We start from the raw sequence: 14,779 nt of genomic DNA, 5'->3' as shown, positions 1-14,779 counted from the left end.
TAAAAATACAGACGGACTGCAGAGGCCGCTGTGACGTGAGTCGCGCCGCCCACCGAACTTTATCGAATATACTTATGATCTTTTGCAAACAATGTGGCATTTTCTTTGAATGGAACACTTAACAAATCAGATGGACATAGTAATGCACAAGAGCAAAACAATGATTATTATGCAAAATCAGGTATGAACAGAAAAATGGAGGAGAAAAATTATGGTTAAGAGAGTACAAAAATGTTCTTAAATATTTTTTTCAAATCTCCAAAAATGAAAAGTTAAGTTTTGTGATCATTTGGCAAGAATCATGCCAGAATAATATTTTCTTACCTCATGAACTGAGTCCATATGTACCAGAATTTCATAGCAATAAACCAATTGGAATATTGAGTCAGGTGGAGAAACTTTTTTTTTGCGCTGTTGATATCATGACAAGCAAATAGGACAATTTGTGGATTCCCGACATGTGCACTTCACAGAAGTTGCTGCCTTATTTTTTTCAAGAATAACATTGAGGCAAATTATTACCATAACCTGTCATTTTAGAGTTCTCATTTGAGATTACTTGTTTAACCTTAGTATATATAACCTTCATTGAAAATATCTGATATTGTACATGTTTCTTTCACAGTTCCCCAGCTATTGTGTTAAGTTTCATGGGGTTGAGAGTGATTTAATTGGAATGTTGCATATTATTGTAAAACTTGAGTAAGGAAGTTTAATATTTACAAATTCATTAAATGTTTAACCAAAATAAAGTGGCACTATTTCATAGACAAGTTTCATGTTTAAGTAACTTGCAGGTTCAATGTTTGATAGAGGCACTGTATTGAGTAAAAATGCATTTGGGGTCACATTTGTTATGTACTAATTGCAGAAGCAGTGGCAATATTCCAATATTTGAATTGGAATGTATTTGTTCTTGCACAAAGGTGAAAGGAATTATTCATTATGGTAGTTATACAAGCATTTACAAGCATTTAAATTTTGAGTACATTTCTGTTATTGAATTGGCTGGTATGTTATGTGTAATAATTTTTCATTAAACAAATTCATATTTAACTGGATACTCATTTTATTATATTAATGATTTATTTTATGTTTCCAAATAGAGTGTACTTCATGCTCTTTTCCAATTTTAAAAGCTGTAATTTGAAGATCAAATTAGACCCCATTACAGTAGAACGCTGAGGCAATTATTTGTGGGTGATTTTATCCTTTCAGTTTGCACAAAGTATTTCAAGTTCAATTTATATATGTTTAAGATTTAAATCTGATCGTTTCAAACGTTGAAGTGAGCTAATTCTGAAAGCGACCAAATATTTGATGGATTCCGTGAATGTTTAAAATTATTCCTGAAGTGGATAGGGAAAGACAAACTAAAGTAAAGTAAAGTATTCTTTATTGTCATTCAGACATTTCAGTCTGAATGAAATTTTATACCTTGCAGTCATAACATAGAATAAAATAACAAAACGCACACTTAACACAGTTTAACATCCACCACAGTGAGTCTACCAGGCACCTCCTCACTGTGATGGAAGGCAAAAGTCTTAAAGCCTTGTCTCTTCCCTCCTTGTTCTCCCTCTGCGTTGAGGCGATTCAGGCTTCCGATGTTGAGACCCCGCTGGGTGATGGTAAGTGCAGCGGCCGCATCCGAACTCCGCGAATGGGCCGGTTCAAACTCCGCGGCCCGGGGCGGTCGAAGCTGCCGAAGCTGCCACCCTCCAGTCCAGCGGACGAAGCTGTTGTTGTGGGAGCTCCGGAGAACCGGTCACCAACCTGGGACCTGCGAGCTCCCGACGATGTCGTCCACTGGGCCCGCGGCCGAGCCTCTGAGGCTCCGAAGTCGGGTCACCACCGGCGCAATGCCACCACAGCCCCGAAGTCGGCCAGCCCGCGTTGGAAAGTCCTGGCTTTGCCTCCGGAGCCTCGAGGTCGGTCCCAGTTGGAGGCCGCCAGCTCCGCGATTAGGCCTCAGCGCAGACCGAGACGGAGACAGGGGATACGACAAGAAAAGGTCGCATCCCCCCGAAGGAGGAGACTAAAAACAGTTTCTCCCACCACCCCACACATACACAACTAAAATAAACGAAATAAACTAAACAACAGGACAAAAGAAAAAAAAATAGACTGCAGGTGAGCCGCAGCTGCTTGGGCAGCGCCGCCACTTCCTAGCCAACTAATTGACATGTTGGCGTTTATAACAAGAGGAGTTAAGTATCGGAGCAAAGAGGTTCTCCTGCAGTTGTACAGGGCCCTAGTGAGACCACACCTGGAATATTGTGTGCAGTTTTGGTCCCCTAATTGGAGGAAGGACATTCTTGCTATTGAGGGAGTGCAGCGTACGTTTACTAGGTTAATTCCCGGGATGGCGGGACTGTCATATGCTGAGAGAATGGAGCGGCTGGGCTTGTATACTCTGGAGTTTAGAAGGATGAGAGGGAATCTTATTGAAACATATAAGATTATTAAGGGTTTGGACACGCTAGAGGCAGGAAACATGTTCCCGATGTTGGGGGAGTCTAGAACCAGGGGCCACAGTTTAAGAATAAGGGGTAAGCCATTTAGAACAGAGACGAGGAAACACTTTTTCTCACAGAGAGCGATGTTCATCTTCTTCAAATTGATCACTACCTCATTAATTCATAACATTCATGCAAATGGATGCATAGTGATACAGCGGGTAGAGCTGCTGCCTCACAGCACCAAAGACCTGGGTTCTATCCTGACCTCAGGTGCTGTCTGTGTGGAGTTTGCACGTTTCACCTGTGACCTCTTCCGGTTTCCTCCCACATCCCCAAAATGTGCAGGTTTATGGTTTAATTGGCGTCTGTCAATTGTTCCTAATGTGTAGGCGGTGAATGAGAAAGTGGAATAACATAGAATTGATGTGAACTAATGATTGGCGTGGACTCGGCTATCGAAGGGCTTATTTCAATGCGGTATCAGTCAATTCAGTCAGAAATCCAAACCATCTAAATAGCAATATTCAAAACAATGCACCATTATATTATTGTAGTAGATAATGACATTTATAATTCTGACTGTGTAGCAGTTTTCCTATTATTCATCAGTGTGTATCTGCATAAACTTGTAATTACCCAAGGCACTTTCTTGTTCTCCGCTGAAGACTTCAATTATGGTTTATTGTTTCATTACGTAAGCCAAGTTGCACTTGGAGAATATGAACCATATAGGCTGACATAGTTTAGCTCAGTCTAGTTCTTGCTCTTTATTATAATGGATGCACTTGCAGGAGAAATTGTTTAACAGCAACTGAGCAAAAACTCTGCCTGATTGTCCATATTCCTAGTTAGAATACTCCACAACTGACTGTGGTATTTATTGACTGCACAAACTAAGACTATAATTTTCTGGGTACTTTTGACTGAACTCCTCATATGACAAACCTGCTATATTTTATGTGGGAATGTGCCAATCAAGCAATGGAAGACATTGGTTAGCTTGGTTAGCAATGTTCGAAGTCAATTTGAGCAGTGAAAATTTACCAATGCATTAATATTTGACTGTGATAGAGGGCTTGCCAATGTAATAGACAAGGTTTATGTCATCCTATACTTACAGCTTCCAGACATCACTCCAGATCCACTGGTGCTCTCTACAGCTCAGATACATACTCAACTTCAGGTGAAAAGGGGGATCACAGCATGCAAACTGTGCCGTGCAAACATTTCATTTTGACTTCTTGGTTGGCATGTTCCTAAATTTATCATCTTTATTTTCTCATCAAACTGGTTGATTGTATCTTTGAAATGTTAATTTGGTTACAAAACTGTTTAAATATGTGCATTGCTGTAGAGATATTTATATTAATTATCTGTTTTTTAAAAATCTGACCTCTGCACTATGTTCTTTTTTACTCCTCCCAAGTAAGTGATCTCTGCACAATATTGAAATATAAAACTTGGATATGAAAACAAACAAGTGCATAAGGCTTAAAGTGTGAAGGGGAGAATTTATAGGGGACGAGTGGGGCATGTTTTTTTATACAAATATGGTAGGTCAGCACTGTGGTGCAACAGTAGAGTTGCTGCCCTACAGCGCCGGAGGTCCAGGTTCGAACTCCTGTACGGACTCTGTGCCTGGAACATGCTGCCAGGAGTAATGGTGGAAGCAGATACAATAGCATGTTTAAGATACTTTTAGATGGGCACATAAATACACAGGCAATGGAGAGATACGGATCACCAGTAGACAGAGGAGATTAGTTTAATTTTCATAATTTTGATACAGACATCACGATCTGAAGGGTATCTTCTTGTGCTGTACTGTTCTATGTTCAAGATTACTCCCTTGCTTTAACAGTTAGTTTGTATAAAACCATAAAGTCTCTGCCTTTTCCGTGGCCTTTCCATGTAACTGTTTTTAATTGACTGAACAGGAATGTAATCCATCATATTTCATGATGGAATTGCCACATACTGTAGATTACATCATAGCACCATCACAGAACATTGTTGTCCATTTCATAGCACAACAGGTTTTTTTTACAACAAATTGCACTATGTGCAAACTGACAGAATAAGCTAAAACAATTTAATATTTTCTTTAATATCTTTGTGCCTTTTGTATGCATTTACAAACTGTTATGCATGTGACCATTTGTTCTGTTTCAGTTTATTTTCCTCCAATAATCCTAACTGATATATCATTTCTTTTTTTAACGTTTCTGTACAACTGGGGAAATAAGAACTTATGAGTGTTTTAATTGTTTTTCTTTCTTGCTATTGAACAGTCGGGTCTGATCGTTATGGGTTTAATCACTCAAGTAAATTGTCTGCATCGGTGAGTGCCATGCGAGTCCTCAATACAGGATCTGATGTAGAGGAAGCTGTTGCAGATGCATTGGTATGTATTGCTTATTTGTATGTTAGTTATTTTCCATTAATCATCTGAATTAAAAGTTGTGTTGCAAAATATCAGCCATCACAAAATATTTTTCAAGGTTGAAGTTTATTTGTCACATGCACCAAGTAAGGTACAGTGAAATGAATTACCATGCAGCCATACATTCAAAAAGAGCACAATACACTATAGAATTTAACGTAAACATCCATCACAGTGGAATCAACATTCTTCACTGTGATGGAAGGCAATAACGTTCAGTCAATCTGCCTCCTTTGTTCACCGTGGTCAGGGCCATGCACCCTCCGTAGTCGCCGCTACAGACGGCCCGATGTACAAGCCCTCTCGTCGGGACGATCGAAACTCCGACGTCAGGACAGATCGGATCACACACTTGGCGTTCCCGAATCACCCACTTTCTTACCGGAGACTACGGCTTCACAATATTATAGGCCTACCACGGAATAGCTCAACATATTCCATGTTGGAAGTGAACAGATTGAGGACAGAAACCATGAGGACATTATTTTATCATCAGTGTTGCGAATTGCCTAGTGTTGTTTATTATCATTAATTCATGACTGCTGCATGATTTTTTTTTTTTCATTGACAGCATTTTACTAGATATGAGCTTAATTTCAATAATTACTCACCTTCCACAAGGGGTCGAGAAGTATATCTCAGTTTAGTTTACTTTCCTGCTTTACCCATAATACTCCCTGCATTGAAATAAACACACTTCAGCCCATCAGTCACATTGTTGCTGAGATATAGCTATTCCATCAGAATGACCGATGAACACAAGAAAATAGGAGTAAAAGGACACCTGCCCTCTGAAGCTGCCATGCCATTAAATATAGCCCTGGTTGATATACCACAAGCCCCACCCCCTCCTCTGTTCCACACTGCCATAGCTCGAATCCTCCAAACTGACAAAAAATCCTGCTGTCACTCTAAATATTTCTAATAATCTAGCTTCCACAAATATACGGGACAGAGAATTCCAGAGGTCCATTTCTCTCTGCGCAAAGAAATTTCCACGTACCTCAGTTTTAAATGACTGCCACTTATCTTGAAATTATGTTCCTATATTCAAGTCTCTCCCACGTGAAAATATCCCAACGTTGATCCTGTATTACCCTCTTAGGCTCAATGTCAATAAGATCATCATACTGTATTCAATAAGATCACCCCTCATTCATCTAATGTCCAAAGAATACACATGCGACTTGCTTAGACCTCTGTCATCAAGGTCAAGGCAGTTGGAACACAAAGTGTCCCGGTAAGTTGTATATTATTTTGGCTTCGAAGCATAGTGCTGCTCCTCCATCATCTTTGGGTCTAAATCTTGGAACTCATTACCCAGCAGCATTGTGTGAGTATCTTCATGAGAAGGAATGGAGGACTTCTAAATGATGGTTCACCATCACCTTCTCAAAGTTAGAGGTGGACAATAAAAAAGCACTTGCGCTCAACAAATGTATTTAAAATTGGAGTTTATAAGCATTCTTTAATGACACATTTCAAATATTGACATATTTCCAAGGATCTGCCTCAACCGCTGGTTTATTCCCAGTAACCTTTGACCACCAATATAGAGTTCGAAAACTAGTGCTTGACATTTTAGAATTAAATGAGATATATGCTGGATCCAGGACCTCAAAAGGATGACTTTACTTTTAAAATTTAAGCTGGTTTATTTTTGCCATTCTATAAAATTCAGTGTTTGAATTTGGTGTGAGCAAGTTGTTTTTGATTTTCATTCATTTGCATGTGTAGCTCTTCAAATTCCTACCTTTTTGGTTTCTGTTTTGTGTGGTTGTTTCATAATTATACCTGTATAAATATTACTAACGAATCATAATCTTACCGTTTTGATGTTTTTTTCCAAAAATTGCCTTCAGCTCCTAGGAGACGTAAGGAGTAAGGTAGAGATATATTTCTTTCCATGGCAATTTGTGAATGAAGAATTTAATGTCATGCTTTAGGAATTTTTCAATAATCAAATTCAACGTTCTGACGATATCTTAATATTCTGCTGTCTTAAGACTTGAAATATTTAGCAGTTAGATTTCGAACCTTTAACTTAAATGTAATCCTGAATCATACCAACATCCTTTGATGGTGTAATGGTGAATACATTAAAGTTACAAGAGGTATTGTTCACATAAACGTACCACACATTGCTGTTGATGTGAACAACTAAAGTTGATGAATAATGTGTAGGAAGAAACTGTAAATGCTGGTTTAAACCGAAGATAGACATAAAATGCTAGAGTAACTCAGCAGGACAGCCAGCGTCTCTGGAGAAACGGAATGGATGACGTTTCGGGTCGAGACCCTTCTTCGCTCCTGTCAGCCTGCCAGTTCAGTCTGAAGAAGGGTCTTGACCCGAAACGTCACCCATTCCATCTCCTCAGAGATGCTGCCTGTCCCAGTGAGTTACTCCTGCATTGTGTGTCTATAATAGAATGGAATTAATGTGTGCTTGACAGCCTTGCTGGTATTGAGATTTATTCTGTACTGCATTGATGAGGTAAAGTGTTGCATAACCTTCATGGCTTGTCAACTTAATTAGCCCAGTGTAGTTTTCTCCTTGCTCATTTATCAGAAGTTACATTCATTGAAAGTGTTTTGAAACAAAAAAAAAATGTTAATACTCTTTTTTCTGTGAAGCATGATGTGAATGTATCACTAGTACGGTAGGGATGAAAGGCATGACCAAACATGGGTAGATAGCACTAGCTGAAATGAGGCACCTTGGTTAAGTGACCCAAAGGGTCTGTTTTTGTGCTGTTTGAAACTAAAGCTGTAATTAAACAGCAATCCTTAAGGAACACAATTATTTTGCTTCAGGTGAAAGCTGAGAAAGCTGTTGAGAATGAGACAGTTGTTAAGAATTAAATTGATAGGGTACAGAGAGGTAGTGAGCATTGACCTGGAATTTGAGATTTACAAAGAGCAATTGCAATGACAATTAGCTTTAAAATAATTCCAACATGTTGGTAATTAGACTGTGAAACTAAGGGAACCAGCTAAAGAAGGTAACACAAGTTAACTTCCCATTTCTACTTTATGAAGTGGTAATGTAAAAATTGCCACAAAGGCTGGAGTGTGAATACTTTGCAGCATTAATTAAATTTGTGAAACTTTGCGTGCTGTAGATTTTTTCCATGAAGTGTTACTTTTGAAATGAAATTATGTTCTACCAAGTCAAGTCAGGTTTATTCGTCACATACACATCCGAGATGTGCAGTGAAATGAAAAGTGGCAATGCTTGCAGATTTGTGCAAAAAACTACTAAACAGAATGGAACAGAATCACATATTCACATACTACGTATTTGTGGGAAGAAAAAAAAAGAAAAAAACAGCTATTTTAAAAAGACAGCACACAACAGTAGATTGGTACAGTAAAGTTAGTCCCTGGTGAGATAGGAGTTTACAGTCCTAATGGCCTCTGGGAAGAAACTCCTACTCATCCTCTCTGTTTTCACAGCATGGCAACTTTTTGCCGGACTGTAGCAGCTGGAACAGTCCGTTGCTGGGGTGGAAGGGGTCCCCCATAATGTTGCTGGCTCTGGATCTGCACCTTCTGATGAATAGTTCCTGCAGGGGGGCGAGTGTAGTTCCCATAGTGCGTTCGGCCGAACGCACTACTCTCTGCAGAGCCTTCTTGTCCTGGGCAGAGCAGTTCCCAAACTAAATCTTGATGTTTCCGGACAAGATGCTTTCCACAGTCGCTGAGTAGAAGCACTGGAGGATCCTCAGAGACACTCTGAATTTCATCAATTGCCTGAGGTGGTAAAGGCGCTGCCTTGCCTTATTCACGAGTGCTGCAGCGTGTGATGTCCATGTCAGATCCTCATAGATGTAGACTCCCAGGTATTTAAAGCTGCTCACCCTATCCACAGTATCCCCATTTATCCTCAATGGTGTGTACGTCCTCAGATGATGTGCCCTCCTAAATTCCACGATCAGCTCATTAGTTTTTTTGATATTCAAGAGGAGGCTGTTGTCCTGACACCAGAGTGCCAGATCAGCCACCTCTTCCCGGTAGGCCTTCTCATCGTTATCGGAGATCAGGCCCACCACCACAGTGTCATCAGCAAACTTGATTATCGAGTTAGAGCTGAACCTAGCCACACAGTCATGTGTGTACAGGGAGTACAGTAGGGGGCTGAGGACGCAACCCTGGGGGGATCCTGTGCTCAGGGTGAGGGACCGATGTATTTCCGCCCATTTTGACAACCTGGGGCCTGGCGGTGAGAAAGTCCAAGACCCAGGCCCACAGGGGGGTGTTGAGCCCCAATTCCAGCAGCTTCTCGGCCAGTCTGGTGGGGACTATCGTGTTGAAGGTCGAACTGTAGTCTATGAACAGCATCCTCACATAGCCCCCCTTCTGGCTGTCAAGGTGAGCGAGAGCGGTGTGCAAAACCTGGGAGACCGCATCGTCCGTGGATCTGTTCGGATGGTATGCGAATTGTAGCGGGTCCATATTGCGAGGGAGGAAGGCGCAGATGTGTTTCTTGACCAGTCTCTCAAAGCGTTTCATGACTACAGAGGTGAGGGCCACCGGACAGTAGTCATTCGGACAAGCTGGGGAGGCATTTCTAGGTACAGGTACAATGATGGATCTTTTGAAACAGGCAGGGACCACGGACTTGGCCAGGGAGAGGTTGAATATTGTAGTGAGCACCGGAGCTAGCTGCGTAGCGCAGGACTTAAGTACTCGCCCCGAGATGCCATCTGGGCCTACAGCTTTCCTCGTGTTCACCCGTGTCAGAGTCCTCCTCACGTCATGCTCGGCCAACGAGAATGTGTGCACATCCCCAGCAATGGACCTCCCTTCAGCTTCGATAGCCAGTACGCTGGCGGTGTTGTCGTTAGTCGGCAGACCTGGTGTGATGTTGCCCGTCTCGAAACGAGCGTAGAAGGAGTTCAGGTCCTTCAGTTCAAGTTAAACTCATGTAATTCCTGACTTCTGAAATAATATTCTTGTATGAATTTTTAAATAAAACATAAAGCTCATGAGACAGTGGTTGATAAATACAGATTTAAAAGCATACATATTTAGCAGTTAATTTATTTTATGAATTATACAAATGTTCAAGCATCTATTTTAGATGAATGTTAAAGTAAATTCATCAGCACGTGATAATAAGTTGTGATTTGACGTATGGAACGTAAATGAATTTTCAGTTTTTGTGGGAAAACAAATGTGTCTGTTATATCCTGTTACATTACAGAAAAAGCCAACAAGGAAAAGGTACGAATCATATGGAATATACTCAGATGATGATGCCAACAGTGATGCATCTAGTGTTTGTTCTGAGCGTTCGTACAGTTCTCGAAATGGCAGCATCCCGACATACATGAGACAGACTGAAGATGTAGCTGAGGTCCTTAACCGCTGCGCGAGCACCAATTTTTCTGAACGGAAAGAGGGCCTGCTAGGTTTACAGAATTTATTGAAGAACCAACGCACATTAAGGTAGACAAATTAATCAAGTTTACGTTAAGTTTAAAAGTGTGTTGTATTGTAAACTGATCGAAAATTATTGTCTTCTCCACAGTCGTGTTGAATTGAAAAGATTATGCGAAATCTTCACGAGAATGTTTGCAGATCCACACAGCAAGGTATGCCAGGGTAATTTTGCCTTATGTTTTCTTTCTCTATTTCGTTTATGGACATCAATAGCATGCCTAAGAAATTTAACTTTTGGATATTTTGCCAATGCTATTATTTTGAAAGTGGTAACTTTTATTGAAACAATTGTGAAAAAAACTACCAGTTTAAGCTGCCACATCTTTGGTGTTTTAAGTTTTAAACCTCAGTTTTTTTTTAAATAGACATCAAACATTAAAAAAAAAACCTTTGCAACTATTTTTTAAGGAATTGGCCTAATGTCATATTCTCCATTTGGATTTTATTTTAAATTAATATAAGCATCACGAGGTTCAAATGTTGATGGAAAGCATATTTTTTTTAATTACGAGGTTGAATTGTTTCTGTTGATTGCAAAGTTGAATATGAGTATAGTTTCAGAATGTTTGAAAAACGAATGTCATACTCTAATCAAAACACAGTGTTATTCATTTTAGATGTTAATCTTTGTATAATACAGCTAACCTAATTAAATTAATATTCCTCCTTTAAAACGATGGATTCTAAATAAGTTTGAAGAGCAAATGGGCCTATTCCTCTTTAGTGAGGATTTCTAAAGAAGAAAATTGATTGCACTTTAAAATGTTGTCAATATCAGATAATAGTTTTTATAGCACATTAAATGTTCCATCTTAATTGTAAAATATATCCAAGAGATGCATTTTTAAGAATTGACTGGAAGAATACATCACTCCTTTGTTTTGGGGAAAAGCTTTCTTTGATTATATTTTACACTTTGGCAGTCAGTATAACGTTGCTCAATGAACTTTTTACACATTGCTTGGTTGAAACACTATTACCTTTGAATCAGCAGGTTGTATGTTGAAGATCCATTTCAGCAATTGGTCATATAATTTAAGTTGAGACCTCAGTGTAACACTGAGGTAGTTCTGTACCAGCAAACTGCCATGTTTCAGAGGGAAGATTACATCATTTGTCTTCTGGGGTAGAACCAAAAGCTCCTGAGGCATATTTGATAAAAAAGCAGCGGAGTTCTCCCACGCAGCCTGACAAATAGTTATACAGATCAACGTAGAGCATTGAAATAGGTTATTAGGTCATTATTTATTTCCTGGTCGTGGGAGCAGTAGTGAGCTCCTGTGTTCTCACTTTACATGTGTTCTCATTGGTGTGACAGCGATGACGAAAGCACATCTATTTTGGAAATCTCTTCACAATTTCTAATTACGATATTTTGGGATGACTCAAAGGCATGAAAGATCCTGAATAATTGCTATAGTTTCTGTGGTTAATTTCTTGTTGCTGATGGACACCAGATTTCTTCAAACGCAGAAAGTCATCTTCTTATGCGTGTTTTCCATGACCTCCATCTCAATGAAAGTCACATGTTGAAGGTCTCTCAAATCTGTAAAGCTGAGCCAATGGCAATATGAACATTTTTTTTACAAAGAGTTTAAGTGTGAGTCTAGCTATGGGAAGCATTGAGTTGATGTTGGATGGACCACCATTGATCCTTTATGGTGGACCTCTAATTTTTTGTCACTATCAGAAGCATTAAGTTTATATCTTCAATTGCGAGCACTGGTTGATTGAAATAATCTGTAATTCTGGAGAAAAAAAATTGACGTTTGCTTGGTAATTTTGTTGACTACACATTTTAGCACTAATTCATCATGGGTTCCAATGCAGGAGTGAGGCAGGTGAGAGGCTGCAAGTTGGTACAGAAGGTGGTCAGAAGACAGGATAGGCAGAAGCGCAGCAGGAAGGGAGGCAAGACTGTTGGTTTAAGTTACATTTATTTCAATACAACAGGCCTGATGGATAAGACAAATAGGTATGTGTGGCTGGGAAGTTATAGTAATTGCACAAATCTGGCAAAGGGAGGGATAGGACTTGCAGATTAATGTTGCACTACAGATAAAACAGAGGTAGGGGTGAATGAGGAAGTAGCTTGCTTTATTGATCGAGGTGAATGTCAATGCAGTTTTCCATGATGACATTACTGACGGTTCGTCCAGTATGGGTGGAGTTTGAGGTGTAAAAAGGATGGAAACAAGGAATTGCAGATCCTTGCAAGCCCGACCTTCTGCTGCATTTCCGGACATAATGGAGGCTTCCCTGGTGTTTCCTGGCACTGTACTCGCTATACCTGCCATCCTACCTGAGGTGGGGGATTCCCCTGCAACTGGGGATTCCTTTACAATCAGCAGTTCCATTGCTGTTGGGAGATCGCAAGATCCATTTAAATGGATTACTTGTCAGTTACAGCACTGATTTGTGCTTTTTTTTAATCCAAATAAGTTCAGAACTGCTATATTTGATTTTTTGTCGTTGTGCTGCTGCAAAATGTCACCACAGAAGGGCGCCATATTCAAGGAGGTTTATAAAAAAGGATGCAAAGTGCTGGAGTAACTCAGCAGGTCAGGCAGAACATGGTGATGTGATGTTTTGGTAGGGACTGTCGTCAAACTGATTGTAGGGGTGGGGGAAAGCTAGAAGAGAGGTGTTCAGGACAAGGCATGGCAGGTAATGGGTAAACACAGGTGAAGCAGGATTTAGGCAGATGGTTGGACGGCCAGAAATGAAACAGGTCTCTGGCAACCGGAGACCCGGGTTCGATCCCGACTACGGGTGCTGTCTGTACGGAGTTTGTACGTTCTCCCTGTGTGGGTTTTTTTCCGAGATCTTCGGTTTCCTCCAACACTCCAAAGACGTACAGATATGTAGGTTAATTGGCTTGGTAAATGTTAAAAAAAATTTCCCTAGTATGTGTAGGATAGTGTTAATATGCGGGGATCGCTGGTCAGCGCGGACCCGATGGGCCGAAGGGCCTGTTTCCGTGCTGTATCTCTAAACTAAACTAAACTATAGACCAGTGAGCCTAACATATGTGATGGGTATGTTACTGGAGAAAATTATGAAGGATAATATATATATATGCATTTGGATGGTTTTGCATTGGGTGATTTTGCAGATAGTGAAGATGGTTGTGAAAAGTTGCAGCAGGATCTTGATCGATTGGCCAGGTGGGCAGAAGAATGGTTGATGGAATTTAATACAGAGAGATGTGAGGTGTTTGCATTTTAGGATGTCGAACATGGGCAGGACCTACACAGTGAATGGTAGGGCTCTGGGGAGTGTTGTAGAGCAGAGGGATCTAGGAGTGCAGTTGCATGGTTTCTTGAAGGTGCAGTCACCAGTAGATAGAGTGGATCAGTCAGAGCATTGAGTACAGAGGTTGGGAGGTCATATTGCAGTTGTATAAGACATTGGTGAGGCCGCATATAGAGTATTGTGTTCAGTTCTGGGCACCATGTTATAAGAAAGATGTCAAGCTGGAAACGGTACAGAGGAGATTTACGAGGATGTTGCCAGGATTAGACGGTTTGAGCTACAGGGAGAGGTTGAGAAGGCTGGGACTCTATTCCTTGGAGTGCAGGAGGATGAGGGGTGATATTGTAGAGGTGTGTAATATCATGAGAGGAATAGATCAGGTAGATGCAGAGTCCCCTGTCCAGAGTAGGTGAATTCTCGTGGACAGCGCCTTCTGCGAGTGTGGGGACCCAACACAGACAGTGGAGCACATAGTCACCAGTTGCCCCAAACACCGGCCACCGAATGGTGAACGAGGTCTGATTGACCTGGACGATGACACGTTGGCCTGGCTCGCCTCAACGGAGCTGCAGGTCTAAAAGACATACGACAGAAGAAGAAGTAGGTGAAATGAGAACAAGAGGACATAGGTTTAAGGTGGAAAGGATTTCATAGGTATCTGAGGGGTAACTTTTTCATATAAAGGGTGGGGGATGTATGGAACAAGCTGCCAGAGGAGGTAGTTGAGGCAGGAACTATCCCAACGTTTAAGAAACAGTTAGACAGGTGCATGGATAGGATAGGTTTGGAGGGATATATGCCAAATGCGGGCAGATGGGACCAGTGTAGCTGGGACATGTTGGCCGGTATGGGCAAGTTGGGCCGAAAGGTTTGTTTCCACACTGTATCACTCTATGACAGAGGCTGAATAGGGATAATTTTGTACATGGGAGATTGTGATTGTTTTTTGAAGAGGTAACTAAAAATGACGAGGGCAGGGTCTTACACGTGTCTATATGGACTTATCAAAGGTTCTGCACTGTGGGCTGCTCTGGAAGGTTAGATTGCATGGGATACAAGGAGAGCTAGCTAACTGGGTACAAAGTTGGCTTCATGGAAGGAAGCAGGGATGGTGGTGGAAGAGTTCTTCGGACTGTAGGACAAGTGGTGCGCCTGTGTGATTAGCGCTGACTCC

At 40.9% G+C, this 14,779-nt stretch overlaps 1 protein-coding gene across 27 annotated transcripts in view; it reads left to right on the top strand.

The window, feature by feature from the left end:
* The window catches only part of clasp2 (cytoplasmic linker associated protein 2), a 348,555-nt gene that overhangs the window by 231,262 nt on the left and 102,514 nt on the right, over window positions 1-14,779 (top strand). For 15 of the 27 annotated variants that reach the window (XM_033020019.1, XM_033020014.1, XM_033020010.1 and 12 more), the window contains 5 exons: window positions 3,583-3,645; window positions 4,754-4,866; window positions 6,768-6,791; window positions 10,112-10,356; window positions 10,439-10,502. In XM_033020019.1, the coding sequence (XP_032875910.1) occupies window positions 3,583-3,645; window positions 4,754-4,866; window positions 6,768-6,791; window positions 10,112-10,356; window positions 10,439-10,502 (509 nt within the window). The remainder of the gene's footprint in view (window positions 1-3,582; window positions 3,646-4,753; window positions 4,867-6,767; window positions 6,792-10,111; window positions 10,357-10,438; window positions 10,503-14,779) is intronic. The other 12 variants (XM_033020023.1, XM_033020026.1, XM_033020006.1 and 9 more) reach the window with 3 other exon arrangements.

This window comes from Amblyraja radiata, chromosome 4 (assembly GCF_010909765.2).
Source record: "Amblyraja radiata isolate CabotCenter1 chromosome 4, sAmbRad1.1.pri, whole genome shotgun sequence".
Taxonomy (NCBI): Eukaryota; Metazoa; Chordata; class Chondrichthyes; order Rajiformes; family Rajidae; genus Amblyraja; species Amblyraja radiata.
The sequence above is the reverse complement of the archived record's forward strand: the minus strand, read 5'-3'. Positions and strand labels throughout refer to the sequence as shown.